Source organism: Procambarus clarkii, chromosome 11 (assembly GCF_040958095.1).
Source record: "Procambarus clarkii isolate CNS0578487 chromosome 11, FALCON_Pclarkii_2.0, whole genome shotgun sequence".
Lineage (NCBI taxonomy): Eukaryota > Metazoa > Arthropoda > Malacostraca > Decapoda > Cambaridae > Procambarus > Procambarus clarkii.
In genome coordinates, this window is record NC_091160.1 from 33,051,018 (window position 1) to 33,078,712 (window position 27,695).

A 27,695-nucleotide genomic window follows, 5' to 3' on the forward strand; every position below is an offset into this window, starting at 1 on the left:
AGGGCCTCAACAAGCCATGTAGGGCCTCAACAAGCCCTCAAGGGCCTCAACAAGCCACGGAGGGCCTCAAGAAGCCATGGAGGGCCTCAACAAGCCATAGAGGGCCTCAACAAGCCATAGAGGGACTCAACAAGCCATAGAGGGCCTCAACAAGCCATAGAGGGACTCAGCAAGCCGGGTTATAGAGGCAATATTCATCCATAATTTCACAAGTGGAAATGATAAACAACCCGGTTAGGAGTCGCCACATGAGATAACAGTTAGCAGGAAAGGCGGGCGCTAGGAGCTAAAGCTCGACCCTGTTGGCACAGACTAGGGGGGGGGGGACGCAGACATAGAGAGATGCACGTAGACACGTGGCGTGGTCTATGACGTGCATCACGTACTGGCAAGGTTGTGGACTTGTAAACACTCCGGGTGTTGAGTCACTTGGCCAGTTGTGGGGCATAGTATGTGCTATATATACCCCTGACCTGTTGTGTGTGTGTGTCTGTCTCTGTCATGTGTGTGTGTGTGTGTGTCCGTCATGTGTGTGTGTGTGTCTGTCTGTCTCTGTCATGTGTGTGTGTGTGTGTGTGTACTCACCTAGTTGTACTCACCTAGTTGTGTTTGCGGGGGTTGAGCTCTGGCTCTTTGGTCCCGCCTCTCAACCGTCAATCAACAGGTGTACAGATTCATGAGCCTATCGGGCTCTGTCATATCTACACTTGAAACTGTGTATGGAGTCAGCCTCCACCACATCACTTCCTAATGCATTCCATTTGTCAACCACTCTGACACTAAAAAAGTTCTTTCTAATATCTCTGTGGCTCATTTGGGCACTCAGTTTCCACCTGTGTCCCCTTGTGCGTGTTCCCCTTGTGTTAAATAGACTGTCTTTATCTACCCTATCAATCCCCTTCAGAATCTTGAATGTGGTGATCATGTCCCCCCTAACTCTTCTGTCTTCCAGCGAAGTGAGGTTTAATTCCCGTAGTCTCTCCTCGTAGCTCATACCTCTCAGCTCGGGTACTAGTCTGGTGGCAACCTTTGAACCTTTTCCAGTTTAGTCTTATCCTTGACTAGATATGGACTCCATGCTGGGGCTGCATACTCCAGGATTGGCCTGTGTGTGTGTCCGTCATGTGTGTGTGTGTGTCTGTCTGTCTCTGTCATGTGTGTGTGTGTGTGTCTCTGTCATGTGTGTGTGTGTGTGTGTCTCTGTCATGTGTGTGTGTGTGTGTGTGTGTCTGAATCTGTCATATGTGTGTGTGTATCTCTGTCATGTGTGTGTACTCACCTAATTGTGCTTGCGGGAGTTGAGCTCTGGCTCTTTGGCCCCGCCTCTCAACTGTCAATCAACTGGTGTACAGATTCCTGAGCCTACTGGGCTCTATCATATCTACATTTGAAACTGTGTATGGAGTCAGCCTCCACCACATCACTGCCTAATGCATTCCATTTACTAACTACTCTGACACTGAAAAAATTCTTTCTAATGTCTCTGGCTCATCTGGGTACTAAGTTTTCAACTGTGTCCCCTTGTTCGTGTCCCACCCGTGCTGAAGAGTTTGTCTTTGTCCACCCTGTCAATTCCCCTGAGAATTTTGTAGGTGGTTATCATGTCCCCCTTAACTCTTCGCTGTAAGATATTTCAGCGAATTGAGGTTTAATTCCCGTAGTCTCTCCTCATAGCTCATACCTCTCAGCTCGGGTACTAGTCTGGTGGCAAACCTTTGAACCTTTTCCAGTTTAGTGTTATCCTTAACTAGATATGGATTCCATGCTGGGGCTGCATACTCCAGGATTGGCCTGACATATGTGGTATACAAAGTTCTGAATGATTCCTTACACAAGTTTCTGAATGTCGTTCTTATGTTAGCCAGCCTGGCATATGCCGCTGATGTTATCCTCTTGATATGGGCTGCAGGAGACAGGTCTGGCGTGATGTCAACCCCCAAGTTTTTTCTCTCTCTGACTCATGAAGAATTTCATCTCCCAGATGATACCTAGTATCTGGCCTCCTGCTCACTACGCCTATCTTCATTACATTATATTTGCTTGGGTTAAACTCTAACAACCATTTGTTCGGCCATTCCTTCAGCTTGTCCAGGTCTTCTTGAAGCCTTAAGCAGTCCTCCTCTATCTTAATCCTTCTCATAATTTCGGCGTTGTCAGCAAACATTGAGAGAAATGAATCTTTACCCTCCGGGAGATCATTTACATATATCAGAAACAAGATAGGACCGAGTACAGAGCCCTGTGGGACTCCACTGGTGACTTCTCGCCAATCTGAGGTATCACCTCTCGCCGTAACTCTCTGCTTCCTATTGCTTAGGTACTCCCTTATCCACTGGAGCACCTTACCAGCTACACCTGCCTGTCTCTCCAGCTTATGTACCAGCCTCTTATGCGGTACTGTGTCAAAGGCTTTCCGACAATCCAAGAAGATGCAGTCCGCCCAGCCCTCTCTTGCTTAATCTTTGTCACCTGGTCGTAGAATTCTATTAAACCTGTGAGGCAAGATTTACCGTTCCTGAACCAATGTTGATGAGTTGCCCAGCCCATTCTCCGAATATGGGGAGGTAAATGTAACGGCTCAAGTAAGTGTAATAATGTACTATTTTTAGCAGTCAGGAATTGTACCTATTAAACTTAGTATTAAACAGTATTGTCAAATAATCGCCAGAATCGCACCCAAATATTGTGAATACTTGAGTTTACCTGTAAAGCTGAACCACTACCTAACATAACCCTTCTTAGTGTATGAAGACAAGCATTTTATTGCTTCTTAATTACAATTAATACTTAACCTATAGCTATATTGATATTACAGTTTTATAAGACTAATAAAACAAAACTAAAATCTTTCAATAAATTATAAAGTAACTCAGGATATTTTCAAATTTTGTATAAAATCTCTATTGTTTAGTAGAACTGAAAAAGAAATTCTTTATATTTAAAACTTAAGTATATAATAATAAACATTTAGATTTCATCTTAAAATTTTTAGTGTTTTAACAGAAAACGAGGAGACTATATGGTTAGGTAAATGTAAAATGCACAATTGTAATTATATACTATTCTTAGCAGTCAGTAACTGTACTTATTACTACACCGTACGACTGTCAATTAGGAGGATGCGTTGTAGCGTCTTTTCTCTCCAGATGTGTTACTAGGTTCTTTCTCAACTTTCTTCTCCATCACCTTGCATGGTATACACGTTAAAGACACTGGCCTGTAGTTCAATGCCACCTGTGTACTCACATAGTTGTGCTTGTGGGGGGGGGGGGGTTGAGCTCTGGCTCTTGGGGCCCCGCATCTCAACTGTCAATCAATCAGCTATTTTTCCACACACACACACACACACACACACACACACACGCACACCCAGGAATCAGCCCGTAGCAGCTGTCTAACTCCCAGATACCTATACACTGCTAGGTGAACAAGTTCATTAGAGTGAAAGAAAATCTTCGGGATTACGAATCGCGAACGCTGTCCACTCTGCCGTCAAGTCCCTCTCACTGGCAGTGTTGTGCGAGTGAGTGAGTGAGTGAGTGCATGTGTGTGTCTGGTTTTCATAAAAACAGAATTACCTCCTCTCTCTCTCCCCTCACAAACACACATAGAAACAATGACCGCAAAGCTCTCTCCTCCCGTTCCCCTCATTCAAAAGGTTCCTTCCTTCCACCTCACTCTCCCCTCTCTCCCTCCCTCCCTCTCTCCCCTCTCCCTCTCTCCCTCCCTCCCTCTCTCCCCTCTCCCTCTCTCCCTCCCTCCATCAACACCCATCCCCTCCTGCCTGGCTCCTCCCCTCTCTCTCTCCCTCACTCTCTGAGTCTCATTCTCACAGTTTCCCCTCAGTCTTCAGCTAGCGAGGGGAGGCTACGCACGTCCCCTCTGCTCGCTCTCTTTAACTGGTGAATCTCAGACCCCGAGCCGATGTAGGAATAGTGAGTGACAATGTTACATTGGCGTTACGTGACAGGCGGACCGCGATTGGTGCGTAACCGCGACAATTGTCCGTTGAACCGCGGGTAATAGTGGGTGATAACCGCTATAGTGAACCGCAATAATTGACTGAGAGTTGACGACCGTTGACAGTCTTGGCGGTGAACCACTGATCGCGGCGGCTAATCGCATCGCCTCACCAGTGAACCACAAAATGAAGAGTTGGAAACGAGTGTTTGATTAACCGGTGAAATCACACTGAACTGCCCTATGGAACCGCGGTTCTGCTGAGTGGAAAATACGAAATTGTATATCTTACGTTCAGGAGCTTGTGATTTGTGCTTCGGTGGTTCGTATAGGGAACCACGCCTTGTGGTTAATAGAACCTTTGGTTCTGTGTGGTGAACCGGAATATCCTACCATTGACGGCTATAATTCTGCTAAAACTATCGAATGGAACACAAACTTATGCAAATAAACATCTTAAACTACTAAAATACCATATTTCTAAGAGCATATCCGCCGTCAAGCTATTTGATCTTCTTCTCCTAATACTGGAATCCTCTTATAAAGCCTTGGGACAGCTTTATTTTGATAGTAAAGCCTTTTTAGAATTCATTTGAAACTGCTTAATCTGGGAGTGGAACCTGTTCATGGGAGACATGGTTATCTGAGCAGTGGAACTATATATCTGACACTGTCTGTGGCACAATTACTGGCAACAGAGCCAGGTGTGTATACACACAGAGGTGTACCCAGCTTATCGGTGTATATATGCACATTAGGTGTGATTTTTGCCGCCGGAGCTGGCTATTGCATTAGCGCAAAAAGATTAACGGTTAGTTAAAGTTACCGGTTAGCTAACTTTTTTAACCTGTGAAGGTTAGTGCAAAAAGGAGTACAAAAGGCATTTATCAGACCTCTTCGAAGATATTTGCATTAATAGTTACATCTAACCTACACACTTTATAATTATAATGTCAGCCTGATTAAAGAAAACAATCATTACACTAAGTATTTACATAATCTAATATACATTGATGGTAATTTTTGTATTTGCTAATTCATAAAATATTTAAATATGGGGGACAATTTTAGCATCGTATTAGGGTTAATAGTTTATTAATTTTAATTTTCACATTATACACCTTAATTCATTACCTTCATATATGTCAGTTATCTATTAGACACGATACAGTACAAGGATTTCAGGTATTTTAGTCTTTTGTTGATAAGATGTTTGCTATTTCATGCAGCGTGAGTTTAGGTTTACCTCTAATTGGCTTACTGTTTTCACAGTCTAAGATGTAAAGTTCTGTGTGTGTCGGTCAGATTTGTGTCTATCCTACGCTTGAAACAACTCACTAATCGTATCTTTCCCTGTTCTTTCTGGGATAAGTATGTTTTACAAGTCAAGAATGACTTTACAAAGTTGAGACAAAGATATGAATGACTTTACAAAATGGAGACAGTCAAGAATGACTTTACACAGGTTACCTTGACCTTGAGGTGTTTTCGGGGCTTAGCGTCCACGCGGCCCGATCGTCGACCAAGCCTCCTCGTTGCTGGACTGATCAACCAGGCTGTTGGACGTGGCTGCTCGCAGTCTGACGTATGAGTCACAGCCTGGTTGATCAGGTATCCTTTGGAGGCGTTTATCCAGTTCTCTCTTGAACACTGTGAGGGGTCGGCCAGTTATGTCCCTTATGTGTAGTGGAAGCGTGTTGAACAGTCTCGGGCCTCTGATGTTGACAGTTCTCTCTTGAACACTGTGAGGGGACGGCCAGTTATGTCCCTTATATGTAGTGGAAGCGTGTTGAACAGTCTCGGGCCTCTGATGTTGACAGTTCTCTCTTGAACACTGTGAGGGGACGGCCAGTTATGTCCCTTATGTGTAGTGGAAGCGTGTTGAACAGTCTCGGGCCTCTGATGTTGATAGTTCTCTCTTGAACACTGTGAGGGGTACGGCCAGTTATGTCCCTTATGTGTAGTGGAAGCGTGTTGAACAGTCTCGGGCCTTTCATGTTGTGAGAGGAAGACATGGAATGACTTAACACAGGACAAAGACGTGAGCCACAGACCATCCAGCCTCGCATATCTATGCCGTCCATCCCTCACCTTGTGCTGTAAAATGATCATGGGTTTTTGATTGTTTGTTTACGGTTTAAGAGTAAGACTCACTTCAGAATCTATTTACGTTAGTCTGTGCTCGAGGCGGGAGAATGCGCGCGCAGGTGTCTTTTTCATCTTGATATACTCGCTGGGTCAAGGGAGTTCTGGATGTGTCTGAAGAATAGAGCTTCAGCTCTTGGACCCCGCCTTTTACAGCATGGTTTTGATCATATTTAAACTTAAAAGTGAGGAGTTAGTTGGTTATTTATCTCCTTGTGTTCTTGATTCTGTTTTTTTCTGATTCTCTTTTGTTAAATATATATTTTCTCACGATGTATCCGTGAGAAATGTGTCACGCTGTGTCTTTCTCTAACGACCTCTTTTTGTATTGGTTTTAATTGTAAAATATATTCCTCTTCCACCATAAACATTTCGCGGCGTATTTTATGTCTATCATGTCTTCTCTCCCTCTCTCTTCTCTTTCTTGGCGCCTTGTGTGTGTGTGTACTCACTTATTTGTACTCACCTATTTGTGCTTGCGGGGGTTGAGCTTTGGCTCTTTGGTCCCGCCTCTCAACTGTCAATCAACAGGTGTACAGGTTCCTGAGCCTACTGGGCTCTATCATATCTACATTTGAAACTGTGTATGGAGTCAGCCTCCACCACATCACTGCCTAATGCATTCCATCCTTTAACTACTCTGACACTGAAAAAGTTCCTTCTAACGTCTCTGTGGCTCATGTGGGTACTCAGTTTCCACCTGTGTCCCCATGTTCGCGTCCCTCCAGTGTTGAATAATTTATCCTTGTCTACCCTGTCAATTCCCCCTGAGGATTTTATAGGTAGTGATCATGTCTCCCCTTAGTCTTTTGTCTTCCAGTGTCGTTAGGTGCATTTCCCGCAGCCTTTCCTCGTAACTCATGCCTCTTAGTTCTGGGACTAGTCTAGTGGGGACTAGTCCACTGAGGAGTGAGTCTCACATGGAGGTTGTGTATAGGACCTGGGAGATTCCTTTATCTACCAGGAATTGCGTTATTCCTACTTTAATCATGCAGGCATCTGTCTCCACTAAATACAGATGCATGACCTCCAATTTCACTCCTTTCATTACATTTGGCTGGTTAAAGTCTAGAAGCCATTCTTCAGACCACCTCTAGAGTGTCAGGATCCCTTAGTAGATGGCTTCGATCATCTTTACTGATTCTTCTCATTAGATTTACAACACAAACACTCATCAGAAGAAGCTAGTTCCCGTTATTCAATCAGAAGCATGCTAGAAACAGGACGGGTCGCAGCAACGACCCTTGTGGTACTCCACTCGTAACCCTCTCTGCACTCTAATGTCTCCACTCTCACTGTTACCCTTTGCTTCCCTCCTGACAGGTACTCTCTCTCTCACCTTGGGACTCCTACCAAGCATCAGAAGCATCAGCTTGCTTCTCTAGCTTGGAAAGTGTTCTCGTGTGTGGGGACTTAATCCAATACCTACAGACAGTCTAGGAAAAAATGCAGTCTGCCCATCGTTCTCTCTCTCTTGTTTCACTTAAAACGTTCTTAAACCCCAACAAAAAACGCCAAAAAACGCCCAAAAGACAGATGAGACTAAGACGTAAAACAGTAATTATCTCAGACATATAACACAACCAAAACACGCGATAAAATACTCATAACAACAGTTTAAAACAAGAGAAACACGCCTTAAATCAGCATACCCGAAACGCTGCGCGTACTAGTGGCTTTACAAGAGTGTAAGTACTATGCTATGTATTCTCTCTAACCCAATGTACCTTCTTGTATATAAATAAATAAATAAATAAAACAGCATAACACAGTGAGCGTTGAACGAGGGTTAAACGAGAGAAAACGATGAAGCGATCGTTTAGAGAACAGTTTGTTATATCAGTTGAAGAACACCAAATGAACAGAGTTATAAAGGACTCTAGAAAATCAGAGGCTTACTTAGAGTGAAAGTTATTGTTATCGAAGAACACGAGAAGTTTTGTTCTGGTAAATGAAAAACCAAATGAGTGTTCTTCTCTACATAGAACAGTAGAACCACCATGTTATAGGGGTAGAACCACCATGTTATAAAGGTGGAACCCCCATGTTATAGGGGTAGAACCACCATGTTATAGAGGTGGAACCCCCATGTTATAGGGGTAGAACCACCATGTTATAGAGGTGGAACCCCCATGTTATAGGGGTAGAACCACCATGTTATAGAGGTAGAACGGTGATGAACATTTTGATCTATAAATATTACCTAAAATTTCAACACTAGAAACCCACATGATACTTTTTTTGAGAACAATGAAGAACATTATCATTGGGGTGGACAAAACATTGTTACAGAGAAAAGAACGTTGGTGAACAAACCTCCTTAGGCCTAAAACACGATATCTGAGGCCTAACACAGTACATATGTGTGCTATACTAGGCCTGGTAATATTTACGTTAGGATAATAGCTAAGAAAGTACTACTTCTGACTGTTGACGACTGTCACAATAGGTACTATCTAAACAGGAGGATGGGTTGCTGGTTATTGACGTGACAGCCTGCAGGGTTCACCAGGCTGTCGGTGCTGGCGTCATGTTGAACAAACACCCATAAGCCGTTATATCACTATCTCGGCCCAACTCGGGGATTGGCAAAGGACTGATTCCCTAGCCAGGTCCGCAGTACCTCTGGACAGCTTATAGGGACCGTCGCTGGGTCCTTTGCAAGTCATGTGTGTGTGTCTATTCATCTCTATATGTCTCTATGCGTCTCTATGTATCTCTATGCGTCTCTATGTGTCTTCATGACACAGTCTGCACAACACGAATCGTCTAGGGGGTTCTGAAGCCTATCTAAGCTTATCTAACTTTACCATACCTATCTAACCTTACCTTATCTTACCTTACCTAACAAGTAACGGAGCTGAAGTGTTGACATCTAACTCTCACATCTGGTTAGGTAAAGTTGGGTGTCATGCTTACTTAACCTGATCTAAGCAACGGAACCCTAACCTAACCTAACCTAACCTAACCTAACCTAACCAACAGAAAAAGAGCTTTGTCGAATATTCGTATGTGAGATATGACCACATCCCTTGTTGGCCACATCCATTGATAACTACAGCAAGTGTTGGCCACATTCATTGATATCTACAGCCAGTGTTGGCCACATCCATTGATATCTACAGCCAGTGTTGGCCACATCCATTGATATCTACAGCCAGTGTTGGCCACATCCATTGATATCTACAGCCAGTGTTGGCCACATCCATTGATATCTACAGCCAGTGTTGGCCACATCCATTGATATCTACAGCCAGTGTTGGCCACATCCATTGATATCTACAGCCAGTGTTGGCCACATCCATTGATATCTACAGCCAGTGTTGGCCACATCCATTGATATCTACAGCCAGTGTTGGCCACATCCATTGATATCTACAGCCAGTGTTGACCACATCCATTGATATCTACAGCCAGTGTTGACCACATCCATTGATATCTACAGCCAGTGTTGACCACATCCATTGATATCTACATCCAGTGTTGACCACATCCATTGATATCTACAGCCAGTGTTGACCACATCCATTGATATCTACATCCAGTGTTGACCACATCCATTGATATCTACAGCCAGTGTTGGCCACATCCATTGATATCTACAGCCAGTGTTGGCCACACCCCTGAGCTTTACCTACAGTCTTGAGTACACATATACACAAATACTCTTGCTATCAACACACGGGAAACTTGTATATCTAAAGGTAAACTTTTGTTACGAAAATAACAATAGGGAACTGAACTTTGTTACTCTTAACAGCGTTGAAATGACAGCTGTTATTCCCAGCACCCACCTGCCTTGCTGTCAGTCGCTGTAACGGTCTGTCTGTTTCAGGAAGAACTGAGTTTCGTGAAAGCTAAGGAATACAGCACATAGAAGAACACTTGAAGAACATGCCAAGGAATGTTCACGTGCCAGAAAGATAACCCAGATGAAGAACAAACACTTTACAGAGGCATATCTTTCACGCCGTTCTTCTCAATAACAGTTTGTTTGAACACTTCGACTCCCCATCGTAGCCAGAATTGTTCACTGTGTTCTTCACCCTCGTTTTCTTGTCCCTTCTGAAGAACACCTCATTCAGCTGTCTCATCATTCATGTGTTCTGGAGACAAGATTGTGTTTGGGCTGAAGAACAGATGAACGAAGATCAGCAGGAGCAAGAACACACAAGTGGTAAGTGGCAACATTCACTGTTCTTACATGGCAACACTCACTATTCTTACATGGCAACATTCACTATTCTTACATGGCAACATTCACTATTCTTACATGGCAACATTCACTATTCTTACATGGCAACATTCACTATTCTTACATGGCAACACACACTATTCTTACATGGCAAAATTCACTATTCTTACATGGCAACACTCACTATTCTTACATGGCAACATTCACTATTCTTACATGGCAACATTCACTATTCTTACATGGCAACATTCACTATTCTTACATGCCAACATTCACTATTCTTACATGGCAACACACACTATTCTTACATGGCAACATTCACTATTCTTACATGGCAACATTCACTATTCTTACATGCCAACATTCACTATTCTTACATGGCAACACACACTATTCTTACATGGCAACATTCACTATTCTTACATGGCAACATTCACTATTCTTACATGGCAACACACACTATTCTTACATGCCAACACTCTCTATTCTTACATGCCAACATTCACTATTCTTACATGGCAACACACTATTCTTACGTGACAACATTCACTATTCTTACATGGCAACACACTCTATTCTTACGTGACAATAGAGGTACCATACGTAATGGTAGTATTACCAGCAGTAGTCATTTAAGTAGCAGTAGAAGTGGTAGTAGACAGGGTAGTAGTCGTGGTAGTAGAAGTGGTGGTAGTCGTGGTAGCTACAGTGAGAGTACTGTATTATAATACAATCTTCCCAACCGTAACCACTGCCATACAACAGTAGCTGAGCAAATCCACAAGGGCCGTGACGAGGATTCGAACCTGCGTCCGTGGGGAACGTCCGTAATTTGTGTGTGGGGAACAGTAGCTGTACAACGCTACAATGGTCGGTGCACATGTTGTCCCTTTGCAGGTGTTGAAGGCTTGCCAATATATGTGTGTGTGTCTAGGCCTACGCTCAGCACTTGTATTGACCTAGATTTATATAGGGTTTAAGACAACTGCAGAAGGCCTATTGGCCCGTACGAGGCAGCTCCTATTTATACCCACCCAAACTCGTCCATATATGTCTAACCTACGCTTGAAACAATGCCAGTATCCCCTCCGTCAATTATGTTGCTATGCACAGGTAATTTGTTCCATGAATTAAGAACTCTGTCTCGAAACCAGTATTTACCCAGGACTTTCTTGACTGATACATTGTTTCAAGTTCCATTTTGTGTCGATTTATTTAAATATATATATATATATATATATATATATATATATATATATATATATATATATATATATATATATGCATATATATATATATATATATATATATATATATATATATATATATATATATATATATATATATATATATATATATATATATATATACCTTAGCAAGGCCTCAACACTTAGGCCTACAGGTGAGTAAATTCTCACAGTAATTAAAGGTGGCGAAGAACACCTGGTGGTAGGCCTAGACACTACACATATTTTTCACAATAACATTTATAATTATTAGGCCTATGGGCATAGCCAGGAATGTACGTATACAACGTTGTATACACAGTGCACGCGCGCGCGCGCGAATGCGTCATGTGTACTGGTGTGGGCGTGGTCAGTTATCACTGGAATTCACTGTATATATTATACACACAATTGATACACAGTACAGGAGAACCTATGTATACATACACACTGTTTGGTGTTAACAAATACACACACACACACATACACACACACATGTGTATGACTCCATACACAGTTTCAAATGTAGATATGACAGAGCCCAATAGGCTCAGGAACCTGTACATCAGTTGATTGACGGTTGAGAGGCGGGAGCAAAGAGCCAGAGCTCAACCCCCCGCAAACACAACTAGGTGAGTACATTTGGGGGCCTCGTAGCCTGGTGGATAGCGCGCAGGACTCGTAATTCTGTGGCGCGGGTTCAATTCCCGCACCAGGCAGAAACAAATGGGCAAAGTTTCTTTCACCTTGAATGCCCCTGTTACCTAGCAGTAAATAGGTACCTGGGAGTTAGTCAGCTGTCATTGACTGCTTCCTGGGGGAGTGGAAAAAAAGTAGTTAGTAAACAGTTGATTGACAGTTGAGAGGCGGGCCGAAAGAGCAAAGCTCAACCCCCGCAAACACAACTAGGTGAACACACCCACACACACACTCAGGCATTCGTATTCAATATGAATATTTACTCAGGAGCAAAGGTGAAAGTGAGGGGTTGAAGGTTTAGGTTAAGGGGAGAAGGGAAGAGGGGAATGAGGTGAGGGGAAGTCTGAAATAAGAGTTTGTCGAGGGGAGATGAAAAGGTTAAAGGATAAGGGGAGAGTAATATATATATATATATATATATATATATATATATATATATATATATATATATATATATATATATATATATATATATATATATTATTAAATATGACCGAAAAAGTAAGATTAATAATTCTAACACGAATTTTCTCAATCTTTCGTACAATACGCTTCACTGTTGGAGGTAAATCAAAAATCACTTCTCCAAAATTCATTTTTATTTCTAGTCTGACGCGACACGGGCGCGTTTCGTAAAACTTATTACATTTTCAAAGACTTCACAAATACACAACTGATTAGAACTTGCGTTTCTCTGATTTTATATCTACATTTGAGTGAGGTGGGAAGGGTGATGTGGCATTAACACAAGACAGAACAATAGGGGATATTAATAGGGTATTAAAAGTATCAACACAAGACAGAACAGAAACAATGGGTATTGAATAGAAGTGTTTGTAGAAAGCCTATTGGTCCATATTTCTTGATGCTTCTATATTGGAGCGGAGTCTTGAGGTGGGTAGAATATAGTTGTGCAATAATTGGCTGTTGATTGCTGGTGTTGACTTCTTGATGTGTAGTGCCTCGCAAACGTCAAGCCGCCTGCTATCGCTGTATCTATCGATGATTTCTGTGTTGTTAGATAGATACAGCGATAGATACAGCGATAGCAGGCGGCTTGACGTTTGCGAGGCACTACACATCAAGAAGTCAACACCAGCAATCAACAGCCAATTATTGCACAACTATATTCTACCCACCTCAAGACTCCGCTCCAATATAGAAGCATCAAGAAATATGGACCAATAGGCTTTCTACAAACACTTCTATTCAATACCCATTGTTTCTGTTCTGTCTTGTGTTGATACTTTTAATACCCTATTAATATCCCCTATTGTTCTGTCTTGTGTTAATGCCACATCACCCTTCCCACCTCACTCAAATGTAGATATAAAATCAGAGAAACGCAAGTTCTAATCAGTTGTGTATTTGTGAAGTCTTTGAAAATGTAATAAGTTTTACGAAACGCGCCCGTGTCGCGTCAGACTAGAAATAAAAATGAATTTTGGAGAAGTGATTTTTGATTTACCTCCAACAGTGAAGCGTATTGTACGAAAGATTGAGAAAATTCGTGTTAGAATTATTAATCTTACTTTTTCGGTCATATTTAATAATATATGTCTACAGGAAGACTGCTACCAAAATATACTAATATATATATATATATATATATATACCCCGTCCTCTGAGCCTTATATATATAAGGCTCAGAGGACGGGGTATAATGACCATGACACAGACTGTTGTAATTATGTATACTTGTAAGGACACACATACATGACACATACACATGACACACAATAACATCCCAACAATAATCTCAACTCCTGTATTTTTGAAAGCTTTTCCCAGGTAAATTATTGGTAATTTATGCAAATTATTCTGAATCTCAACATCTTAAGGAATATTGAATGCATTAACAGTCATTCGTCACTTAAAAGCACTTTCTTGTATATCTATAGTTTCTACATGAACATTTCTCATTTTATATGTGGCTACATATGTGACTGTGTATAGCTGTATATATGATTATATGTGGGTTATATATATGATTAAATTACTTCGTATAGTCAGCATGCATAATTATTTATAAACATATAATTATGTTCTATAAATATACACCTTAATTTATGTTATCTATATCTGTTAATGTTCTCTTTGGCGCTCTGAATATAGAACAACAATAATCTAATTTCTTATGTTTTCTTTAGAATGTTTCGGTCACAATACACACACACACACACACACACACATAAACATCTGTTTTTGATATCATGTTATTTGTGATTTTTGTTTTTTAACAGCTGCTTAATACTTACCTTAACTGTTATCCTCATATTTCTCTCTCTCTCTCTCTCTCTCTCTCTCTCTCTCTCTCTCTCTCTCTCTCTCTCTCTCTCTCTCTCTCTCTCTCTCTCTCTCTCTCTCTCTCTCTCTCTCTCTCTCCCTCTCTCTCTCTCCCTCTCTCTCTCTCTCTCTCTCTCTCTCTCTCTCTCTCTCTCTCTCTCTCTCTCTCTCTCTCTCTCTCTCTCTCTCTCTCTCTCTCTCTCTCTCTCCATAAACATTGTTATCCGCCTTCAGTTCCATTAATTATTATTATTATTATACAGAGATAAATCACTAAGGTGATATAAACCTTCACAGTGGCAAAGGTCGCGACTGGCCGTACGCGGGTCACAGGTTCGAGTCACTTAAGAGCGCTAGTTAGTTTTCGTATTATTATTTATTTCTATGGCTACATACTTTGTTTATCAGAGAAAGGAAAAGCGGTTCCTTCATTGCGTGACAAATTAAGTTATAACGTGACAGGTTGAGTCATGGCGTGACAGGATTAGACGTTACGTGACAGATTGGGTGAGGGCGTGAGAGGCTGCCCCAAGACGTGACAGGCTCGCGTCACCCCTGGTTAGATACTTGTAAGGAAATGAAGGAATTTCGTGTTGTATTTGCATACAAAGAAAGACTGTGAACCGTTCAGCTACAAGTGTGGAAATGCCCACTTAGCACTCAGACGCGCGGGCTGAGTTGTCATCAGTTATTTTATTGACTTTTGGAATTTATACAGTAGGCACATTCAGTATTTTTTAAGGTTATAAAATTTAGGAGGTGTATACCATTAATTGGAATGTATATACACTTTAATATGTATTCGTATTCATTTGTGTTTATGCTTAAAGTATATTTACTGGTGGATTAGTAAGCACGTGTAATGCCATGGTAATTCTTCAGAGGTTGATAGGCCTTAAGTCAAACCGAAACCAAAAACCTTATGGGTTAAATTATATCTATTACCGGTAAGCCATTATATCGGTAAGCCATTATATCTAATTATATCGGTAAGCCATTGTGGTGGCTTTATTAACCCTCCAGAGGTTGATAAACCTTACGTCCAACACCAAGCTCAAAATTATGGGACTTGAAGTTTGTAATTACATTACGTGACCTCGTGACTGGCAACAGGTCAAGTGGCCTGTTGATCCACGGGAATTATTTCTGTGTTAAGTGGTGAGGTCGTTAGCACAGTCTGCACACATTGCTCCCCCGCCCCAATAGGGCGTAACACCGCTGGACTTTCGACCATCCTGACTGGGGAGAATTCGCCGACGCCCTAACCTGGCTTCGAGACAATTTAAGTCACCCGTCGCGTCAATAAAGGACAGTCAACCCTCTATCACCCCTCAAGGTCTCTATTGCCAGGGTACAGAGGCGACCCATTTTTCTGTCTTATAATAGATCAAAACAGTATTTTTATAAAATAGATATAAGGCCAGATAATGTTTTGTTTATGAATGTTTTTATTATTAGCATTAGCGATTGCATAAATTTTGCATATGCGAAATAAAAACGATTTAATTGATCAAACATAGATGAGATCAGCTTTAATTACTGTGTTGATAATTTAATTATACGTTAATGTCATTTATGACTTTAATCAACGTTGTTTAAATAGTATATAGCTTGAATTTAATTGTATTTGAATTCTTATATATATTTGAATTCTTATATTAACCCTTCATCTGTCTCCTGAAGACGACTGAACTCCATTAGAGATGATTTACATTCACCTTACCGCATATTCCTGAAGTATAAACGACATAACTTTCTATTTTCAATGAATGAAAGATTCAACATCCAATCCCTTATAGCTGATTTAACCTTCTGTAAACTGCAAGCTTCCGAAAATTTATTCTTCGATTCCCGTCTGGAAAAGAACGCTGACAGGCAGAATTCTTCCAATATTACAGTCGTTTTAAGTCTTAGGATAGATAGCCGTTTACGGTGCTATCTTTTCCTATCTTTAACTGTTGCCTTCTGATATGTTTCACTAAAGAGCCGCAACAGAATTTAATAACAAATACAAATTAATAAATAGTTATTTCCTAAAGTTTTAATTAAGATGCAAATATCAAAATAAATATAAAAAACTGAAGCAAGAAGTTGATCTGTTTTCTGATCAACCTCTAAAGAGTCAATCAATCTGAAGAGATTGACCTAAGAAAATCCAGGAAAGCTCCCCATCGAAACTGTGTAAAGAAAACGAAGGTAATCAGAAAAAGAAAACGGAAGACACGGGACATTAAATTAGCATATATAATTATCGTGGCATCATTATTAATCACAACCTCAGCTAAGTCTTTGCACATTAATGAAAAGCAAATAATTCATTTTGAGAGGACCTTGAAAAGTTTGGATAATATATTAAAAAGATTAAGGAAGACTGAATAGTAATGAGAAAGTCTTAATATTTTAGGATATTTTTAACTGTTAATAACATTAATTATACGGTGGTAACTATGGTGTTTATCCAAAGTCTTGTTTATTTACTTTCCTGCGAGGTGTGAAATGATTGGAGGACAGTTGCCTATTCAATATTCGCCTAATTCAACCATTTTTTTTAATTTTAACGACGCTAAACAACTTTATTTTTTAAAGGAGCTTCGTGACACTTATTACGAAAAGAGTTACCCCCTAAATCTCGTTTTCTTTACATTAATTGTTGTTGTCTGGTTCAGGGGGAGGATGAGGGAAAGAAGGCATTAAGTCACGAGGATATGTGTTTAGTTTATTTTTTTATTGGGCAGCGTCATTCATCCTGTGAGTAAAAAACACCCCGTAAACATCATATATAAATAAAACACAAACTATTTTATACAAGTCAGGTTAAGTTGGGTCGAGTCAGGTTCAAGAACGTTTATTGAGACAATAAGATACATCTCAAAAGGATAGAGTAACTTAAGCTATTTCTACCCTCAGGTTGGGTTGGTTTATAGTGCGCAGCGATGACGTAACGAGGTACATACTCTCCACAGGTCTTAGCCTCCATTCGCTCATCCTGTCACTTGTACCCAGACACAGCTGGGATACACAGGCTCGAGTAAACAGTTTACCACACAAGGTAATTATAAAACATTTACCAACCCTGGAGATTATATTTTCTCGAAGCAGCTTTACAAACGTTTCACATTGACGCTCTTTTTTGTGTCCTTAAACGTTTAGACTTGAAAGTTAAGCGTTTTTTTGGGACCGATTATCTGAAGATCCGGATTAAAAGGTGAATGTTGTAAACCTTCTTAGTTCGAGTTGTTTCAGGAGGCGATACTGTGAACGATGAAATAATTTCAGTCGTGTTTTTAGTTAAAAAAAAATCCAGTTCTGTCTTTTTTTTGCAAGGATGTATACACAGAAGTGTACCCGACCTTTCGGTGTATACACTGAAAGTTTACTTTAGATGAAGACAAAGGTATACTTGCTGGTTGGTCAGTAAGCACTTTTGGTGGCCTTAATAACCCTCCAGAGGATGATAGGCCTTACTAACCCCAATGAGGATGATAGGCCCCACTGAGGTTAATAGGCCATTACAATCCTTCAGAGGTTGACAGTGTTCCAAGTGGTTGACATTAAAGACCTTCTCTCCACTGAGGATGATAGGCCTTAATAACCCTTCAGAGGTTGACAGGTCATTCACCCAAAGACAAAATCAAGCGTTATTTAAATTTACCTCACTACTAAACTTTATTCTCTGAACGATTCGTTTTCAAACGTTCTATCGCCGTTAAACGTGATTATAACTAGATACAAGATTTGGATTATTGAAAGTAACACACACACACACATACACACATACGCGCGCGCGTGCATAGTTGGTTGTTTGAGCTTAACGCTGAGCTGCGTGATTTATGCACTCAGATGTGCATACAGGGTCGAATATCAGCTCCTAAGCCCTGCCTTCCGATCTTTTTTTTATTACGTTTAATGCAATGATTCGCTTCTTTCATTTTCCTTCCTAAGAGGTACTCTGCGACCTCCTTAAAGCTCTTCCTGGTACCCCAACCGGCTACTATGGTTTGACAACAAGTGTCCTGTGAAGGACAGTATTGAATAGTCTCAGTGTGTGTGTGTGTGTGTTTGTGTGTGTGTGTGTGTGTGTGTGTGTGTGTGTGTGTGTACGTGCTTGCGTGTGAAGTTTTTTGTATTTGTTCTCACCTAAATAAACTTATAGATATCGAGCACAAGCTGCCTTGCCTCGCCTTAACCATTGTCAGTAAGCTCATGGAATGTATTCCGACTCTCCTGTTCCGTATCATATTTGGTTTCAAAACTGTTTTGAATTATCTGTAGCTGTATTTTGCCTGTATTTAATTTTTTCGTTCTTCTTGCACTAGCGTGGTGGCTCCGTGTGGGTCTTGTGGTGTCGCTCGTCGGCCGGGGCATCGTTGACAGCTTCAAGACAACAGGAAGGGACCTTGAGTGTCCCTTGTGGCACTTATGTCGTTATTTCTCTCAACGTTTCTGTCCTCCGTAACCTTCCGCTTCCTGTTTAAGTGTGTGTACTCACCTAGTTGTTCTTGCGGGGGTTAAGCTTTGGCTCTTTGGTCTCGCCTCTCAACTGTCAATCAACTGGTGTACAGGTTCCTGAGCCTACTGGGCTCTATCATATCTACACTTGAAACTGTGTATGGAGTCAGCCTCCACCACATCACTTCCTAATGCATTCCATCTGTTAACTACTCTGACACTGGAAAAGTTCCTTCTAACGTCTCTGGCTCATGTGGGTACTCGGCTTCCACCTGTGTCCCCTTGTTCGCGTCAGTGTTGAATAGTTTATCCTTGTTTACTCGGTCGATTCACCGTTTTGTGTGTGTGTGTGCGTGTGTAGACCCTTGGGTTCATGGCTGTGGTATGTGTAGGTGCTGGATGTTTAGAGAACAAACTCGGTTACTTGCACATGTACGTTAATGAACACACACACACACACACACACACACACACACACACACACACACACACACACACACACACAGTATTCCAAGCGGTTGACATTAAAGACCTTCTCTCCACTGCCAACTAAAAGCCTTATAGTGTTTGAGCTCTGCAGGAGCCCCGAGGAGCTCTCAGTGAGCCGAGGAGCTCAACCACACCGAGCTCACCTTGGTTCCCAAGGTAGGCAATTAAGCTCCCTTCCTGTGCTACTCTGAATCCTAAATGAAGTATTTGTTTACTTAATTTTGCGCCTGGCAGCGCGGTGCGTAATGACGTCACAGGTAGGCGTTATAAAAAGCAAGGGACTATATATATGTATGTATGTATGTATGTATGTATGTATGTATGTATGTATGTATGTATGTATGTATGTATGTATGTATGTATGTATGTATGTATATATGTATGTATGTATGTATGAGTCCATTGGAAAATTCCACAAAATCGGGAAAATGATTTTCCTTCCCCCATGTCCAGCTGCTGGAAATGACAGTTTGATCGATCCTCAACGGTGCGTTATTTTTCCTTCTTGGACGTATGTTAATTAACCTGAGACACGGTAGAACACTCATCAATAATTGGTGTGTGTGTGAAACTTTAGATGGGACCTCGCTGCCAGGGCTGGGTGGTGGTGGTGGTGGTCTGTAAGTTGAGGTAGAGGTCTGTAAGTGGTGGTAAGTGGTGCTAGTGGTCTGTAAGTTGAGGTAGAGGTCTGTAAGTTGTGCTAGTGGTCTGTAAGTTGAGGTAGAGGTCTGTAAGTGGTGCTAGTGGTCTGTAAGTTGAGGTAGAGGTCTGTAAGTTGTGTTAGTGGTCTGTAAGTGGTCTTGTACATACAAGGGGCTCTGAGCCTCTGTATCTCTGGCCACTCCTGGGGTCTGAAAGCAAGGGGCAGACACCTGCAGCAGACTCCTGCAGCAGACTCCTGCAGCAGATAAGTAGACAGCTCGGACACACAACACCGTACTTGACAGGTGAGGAACAGATCAGTAACGTCTCACAACCTTGCTGGAAAGCACAGTGGAGACATGATAACAACGTATAAGATTATAATGCGAATTAAGTGAAGAAAGAATGTTATGATAAACGGTGGGAGCAGACGGCACTGGGGGGGATGCAGGTGACAGGAAGACGTCAGGAGACACATCCTTAAGGACCGCTAACAAGTGGAGTGGTCTCTAAGGATAGAGGCTCGAGGCCACCTCAATCACCAGCTTCAAAGGGAGCTGAAACGAGCCCCATGAAGGAAGAGGAGTCATTGGCCAGATGTTGGAAAGGCGGGGCTAGGGAGCTAATGCTCGACTCGTCAACCATTACTATGTAAGTATATTTAGGTGAGCACACACACACACACACAGGTATCTCTGTATCCACCTGTTGATTGACGGTTGAGAGGCGGGACCAAAGAGCCAGAGCTCAACCCCCGCAAGCACAACTAGGTGAGTACACACACTCACACACACAGGTATCTCTGTATCCACCTGTTGATTGACGGTTGAGAGGCGGGACCAAAGAGCCAGAGCTCAACCCCCGCAAGCACAACTAGGTGAGTACACACACACACCCTCCAACACAAGCCACAGACGTCCGTCACGTCAAATATGCTAGAGCGATCCATCAAACTGTTAGTGTAAGTGAGAGAGAGGACAAGACAGCCACACAGTAGGAGCCTGTCGAAGGCAACTATTTTTTGACCTCTCTGCACCTCCTCATTGGTTCTTTGGCTGTTACATTGGCTGCTATATGTGGAACACACACACACACACACACACACACACACACACACACACACACACACACACACACACACACACACACACACACACACACACACACACACACACACACCTCGGACACAAGAGCCAAAGCTCAACCCCGCAAGCACAATTAGGTGAGTACACACACACACACACACACACACACACACACATACACACACACACACACACACACACATACACACACACACACACACACACACACCACACACCACACACACACACACACCTTGAGGTGAGGTGCACATACACACACACACACACACACACACACACACACACACACACACACACACACACACACACACACACACACACACACACACACACACACACACACATGTAAACTAACATTCAAAAGTAGAAGAAAATTCCATTTTGAGCCAAATTTACATTACAGAACAAATCAAGTAAATTCTCAAATAAAAATATATATATATTCAAATTACAAACGAAAAAATTGTAATCGAAAGCAAATTTCCGGTAAAGATTAGAGACGAATCTCAATTCGATTTTAAAAATTGACTTCCAAATCGAAAGCCTTCGACCAGTCAGAGTGTAATGAATTCCTGTTCTAAAAAAAAGTCAATTATCAATCCAATTAAAAGTCAATTACCATTCAGAGAGAAAGACATCTCCCAGGGGCCCACGTACACTGCTGCCCGTACTCCCAGGGCCACGTACACAGCTGGCCGTACTCCCAGGGCCCACGTACACTGCTGGTCGTACTCCCAGGGCCACGTACACAGCTGGCCGTACTCCCAGGGCCACGTACACAGCTGGCCGTACTCCCAGGGCCCACGTACACTGCTGGTCGTACTCCCAGGGCCACGTACACAGCTGGCCGTACTCCCAGGGCCACGTACACAGCTGGCCGTACTCCCAGGGCCCACGTACACTGCTGACCGTACTCCCAGGGGCCCACGTACACTGCTGGTCGTACTCCCAGGGGCCCACGTACACTGCTGGTCGTCGTGGGTCAGTAGACATGCACTCGCCTGCAAATTTAAGTTGCACTCTGGTGAGTGTTGTGTTGCCCTGAGGGTCGTAAAGTGTTGCACCTGACTCCATCCTTCCCAGGGGAGGGAGGGGATGGAAAGAGGGAGGGAGAGAGGACAGAGAGAAGAGAGAGAGGGAGGGAGAGAGGACAGAGAGAAGAGAGAGAGGGAGGGAGAGAGGACAGAGAGAAGAGAGAGAGGGAGGGAGAGAGGACAGAGAGAAGAGAGAGAGGGAGGGAGAGAGGACAGAGAGAAGAGAGAGAGGGAGGGAGAGAGGACAGAGAGAAGAGAGAGAGGGAGGGAGAGAGGACAGAGAGAAGAGAGAGAGGGAGGGAGAGAGGACAGAGAGAAGAGAGAGAGGGAGGGAGAGAGGACAGAGAGAAGAGAGAGAGGGAGGGAGAGAGGACAGAGAGAAGAGAGAGAGGGAGGGAGAGAGGACAGAGAGAAGAGAGAGAGGGAGGGAGAGAGGACAGAGAGAAGAGAGAGAGGGAGGGAGGTACGAAAGGAGAGGAGAGGGGGAGGGAGAAGAATATAAACACCGATATATGTGTCTATATACGATAAACACTGAATGCTTTACGGGGCTCGCCATAGCCCGTGCTACATGGACACTTTGTTCTGAGTAGCTAAATCTGAAAACAACAAGTCACTGAATCAATCACATCAAGAACTGTAATCATATTCAACTTCTTGAGGTTATCTTGAGATGATTTCGGGGCTTTAGTGTCCCCGCGGCCCGGTCCTCGACCAGGCCTCCACCCCCAGGAAGCAGCCCGTGACAGCTGACTAACACCCAGGTACCTATTTTACTGCTAGGTAACAGGGGCATAGGGTGAAAGAAACTCTGCCCATTGTTTCTCGCCGGCGCCTGGGATCGAACCCGGGACCACAGGATCACGTGGGGCAGCGTGCTGTCCGCTCGACTTATATATAACATTTATATAGTGAGAAGGAGGAGGAGGAGGGAAGAATGGAGTCCCAGGAGTAGAAGAACTCCCAGAACCCCATCAAACAGGTATCAACCAGGTATCAACCAGGTATCAACCAGGTATCAACCAGGTATCAAACAGGTATCAAACAGGTATCAACCAGGTATCAAACAGGTATCAAACAGGTATCAACCAGGTATCAAACAGGTATCAACCAGGTATCAAACAGGTATCAACCAGGTATCAGGAGAGCAAGGAAGCACAAAACGATACACTTCAAGGATAAGTTTGGCTCAGCAAAATTGTCATCAGATTATATTGGGTCTGTTCGCTATATGCTGCGTCAAGTGAGTCTCCATATAACGCGCCGGATTATATATGTGATTACAGGATTACAGACACATTGACACTTCATTAATCCTTTTTTATAAATGTACGCTAATGAGAACATTGTCTAAATTCACTCTTTTATTTGGTGTTATTAAAACAGATTTTGTTTACTTGCTACAGGAATGACAATGCTGCCTCCAGAGGATGGTGTTCGCGTTCCTGATTCGTTATCCTCTTATCACTCCACACACCTGACTCACACACATGACTCCGTAAGCCCCGACTCCATCTCCATAAGCCCCTCCCTCAATTCGATAAAGTCTGATCGAGAGTCAGCGGACTCCACCTATACCGAGATGAACTCCACATCTACTATCGTAGGTTCCACAGGTGAGGCAGTGCGCTCCACCCCTTACATTCCTGTCGTATCCACATCTCAGTTCTCAAACTCCACTCAGCAGGCGCTCAACTCCACTCAGCAGGCGCTCAACTCCACTCAGCAGGCGCTCAACTCCACTTCGCGGTCAGAGAACACCTCCCGACAGTCAGTAAATTCCAGTCACAATCAGTCAAGTTCTTCCTCTCAGTCTTTTAGCTCGACAACTCAGCCCATAATATCCACCCAACCGTACTTAAGCTCCACCCATCAGACCTTAAGCTCCACCCATCAGACCTTAAGCTCCACCCATCAGACCTTAAGCGCCACCCATCAGAGCTTTAGCTCAAAGCTACAATACTTAAATTCCATTCATCAGTCATTAGGCTCCACCCAACAGACGCTAAGCTCCACCCCCCAGCCAATAAGCTCCACCCATCAAACTTTAGGCTCCACCCCCCATACACTTCTGACCATTCCGACTGTTAAGCCAACCTTCAGGACCTCCAGCCATGACTCTCCTGACTCAAATCACCTCACCTCAACCACCGAGTCGTTAAGCTCCAGCTTGCAACGCGTCACCACAACACAGGTGGCCAGTTTAGGAACGCCGGAACCATCTTCCCAAAATCTTATCAGATCACTCCAAAAGCCCCAGAATCTGGAAAGAGAGCCCCAGGAAGCCTTCATAAACCACTCGACAACCACGGACTCTCCACCCCTAACTACCAAGAAACGTCACCACCAAAACAACGTGACTACAGCGGCGTCCGGAGACCAGCACCTAACCACCTCCACCTCTCAAGGGCCGAGACATAGAACGAGGAACTTGGCGCCAAGGCGCCGCTCTGCGAAGAGCCTCGCGAACTCGGCGACAACATCGCCGTCTCCGGAGGTCCCCATTGCTCAGCCCCTCGATCTCGGGTCCTCTGAGGATGTGTGTCGGAGCGACCCGTGCGGCGCAGGCGTGTCCTGTCACCCGACGTCCGTCTACCCTTACTACAAGTGCATCTGTCCCGACGGCACCGTCGTATTAAGAAATGAAACCAATACCTGTGAAGATCAGCATCGTAAGTGATTTTTTAAGACTTTCTGGTTGTTCTTTGGTTACTTCGTGTGGTGGGGTTCGATTCCCGATGATCCAAGGAAGGAAGGAAGGGCAGTGTTCCTTCGCTCTGACCTCATATCCCAGCTCCTTCCTTGTCCTCGTATTCCCAGCTCCTTGTCCTCGTATCCCAGCTCCTTGTCCTCGTATCCCAGCTTCTTCCTTGTCCTCGTATCCCAGCTCCTTGTCCTCGTATCCCAGCTCCTTGTCCTCGTATCCCAGCTCCTTGTCCTCGTATCCCAGCTTCTTCCTTGTCCTCGTATCCCAGCTCCTTGTCCTCGTATCCCAGCTTCTTCCTTGTCCTCGTATCCCAGCTTCTTCCTTGTTCTCGTATCCCAGCTCCTTGTCCTCGTATCCCTTCAGAGTGCTATATAGCATACTGCCTAAATGCATTAACCTCACAATTACCTTACTAGTTCCTTGTTTTTTTAACAATTTAATTTTATTAACAATTTAATTCTTTCTGTTAAACCACTTAACCACAAAGAAGTGTCCGACTTTATATATATATATATATATATATATATATATATATATATATATATATATATATATATATATATATATATATATATATATATATATATATATATATATATATATATATAAGTCAAGGATACATGCCTGAAAGACTAATGAGTAGAAGACTCCTGAGTAGACTTTAAATGAGTGAATAAGATTATATCGAAGAATGCTTGAATAGAAGGGGAAAGGCTTATTGAAACTGTTCAAGTTGACTGTTACTTCTAGCAAGGTCTTCCACACCTGCTGCACTAGGGACTTTCACACCTGCTGTACTAGGGACTTACACACCTGCTGCACTAGTGACTTACACACCTGTTGCACTAAGGTCTTCCACATCTGTTGCACTCGAGTCTTCAACACCTGTTGCACTAGTGACTTACACACCTGTTGCACTAGGGTCTTCCACACCTGCTACACTAGTGACTTAAACACCTGTTGCACTAGTGACTTACACACCTGTTGCACTAGGGTCTTCCACACCTGCTGCACTAATGACAACACATAAACACCATTATTCCAGGTAGTCAACTCAAAGCAAACAATGTTTACACTCACTTAGACTGACCAAGACAGTTTGCGTGAAGACAGGATAATACCCCAAGGTGGTTCATTAAACTGTTTATGTGTGGACAGGGCACAAGCACAGTGTTGGTGCTTACATTGTGGTAGACAATATTGTTGACCTGTAAACTATTATCAGGTGTACATTGTGTAGGTGTTGATGAGGAGGTAGACTAATGGTTTGCTCGTGTTTACAGTGGAGGTCGTTCCTGAAGCAAAGGCTGTTTTACCTACTGTAGTAAATAAGGTTAGTATTAAATTATTTCCAGTTGTATCTCTCTCTCTCTCTCTGTCTCTCTCTTCTCTCTCTTCTCTCTCTCTCTCTCTCTCTCTCTCTCTCTCTCTCTCTGTCTCTCTCTCTCTCTCTCTCTCTCTCTCTTACTGAACTGCAAGTCATTATCAACCTGTACCTCAACTACTCAATTTTCAGCACACTGTTAAACTGCCAATTTAAGTTTTCGCGAACAAGTGTCCAAGTTTTAACAGCATCATATATTCACCTCTCATTAAGATGTAGATTAGACACAAAGCATCACCCGAGATGAAGATCTCATCTCATATATTACAGGAGCTGATATATATATATATATATATATATATATATATATATATATATATATATATATATATATATATATATATATTTTGAAGTTCCATTGGTCATTTATGCTCACTAGAACGTCCGTATTAAATTTATTTATTAGTTTGCATTTTTATTCACTCATGACTAGTTCATGACGTGGCATTTCACTCCACCAATCAGCTTCTCAGTTCACGTGTGACATTTAATGACGTAATGATATTCTTCCCAATCATCAGTTTTTGACTATATGACGTCATTTCGACCTGAACCAATCACAATATTTGACTTGAGGGGAATGATGACGTCATGACATTACACCGGGTTTTAATATTTGATTTTGTTGTTGTTTTCAGTCTAACAACGTGGTTGGGGCGGCGGTGGTGGCGTCAGTGGTGTTAACAGTGGTGCTGCTGCTGGTGTACTGGCGGAGGAAGACTCTTTATACTCTACTAAAGCATAGTCAGAGAGAGAAAAACTCAGGACCGGTAAGTGTGTGTGTGTGTGTGTACTCATCTATTTATGCTTGCAGGATCGAGCATTGGCTCTTGGATCCCGCCTGTGTGTGTGTGTGTGTGTGTGTGTGTGTGTGTGTGTGTGTGTGTGTGTGTGTGTGTGTGTGTAATTACCTAAGTGTAGTTACAGGATGAGAGCTACGCTCGTGGTGTCCCGTCTTCCCAGCACTCTTTGTCAAATAACGCTTTGAAACTACACACTTTGAAAGTGTGTGTGTGTGTGTGTGTGTGTGTGTATGCGTGCGTGCGCACAAACATACATGCGTCAACACTAAACATACGCCACATTCAGAAGTACGATATCGGAGCCATACGCGGACCCCAACCCAGCAGCAGGTAACCACCTAACTCCCTCCCTCCACAGAAGTCGCCGGGCGCCCTGGCCAAGAGCACCTCCCTCCTCACCTACAACTTCGCCAGCAACCCCAACTACTACTCCCAGTCCCCGGACGCTCTCCCTCTCCACTCCCTGGCCGTCCAGCTTATAGACTCCGAGCAGATTGCTTTCCTCGGGGAGCTGGGGGAAGGGTGCTTCGGCAAGGTGTACAAAGGTAAAGGAGGGGGTGTGAGGGAGGG

General features: G+C 42.9%; 1 protein-coding gene across 2 annotated transcripts; it reads left to right on the top strand.

The window, feature by feature from the left end:
* Positions 1-3,847: 3,847 nt before the first annotated feature.
* LOC123751580 (uncharacterized) lies at positions 3,848-27,670 on the top strand (the record flags this gene model as incomplete). 2 transcript variants are annotated; one of them, XM_069322528.1, is given in 6 exon segments in its annotated part: positions 3,848-3,935; positions 9,941-10,282; positions 23,638-24,903; positions 26,222-26,271; positions 26,961-27,092; positions 27,484-27,670. In XM_069322528.1, coding segments are annotated over 5 exon segments (1,672 nt in total), but the record flags the coding sequence as incomplete, so codon positions are not given.
* Positions 27,671-27,695: the final 25 nt, after the last annotated feature.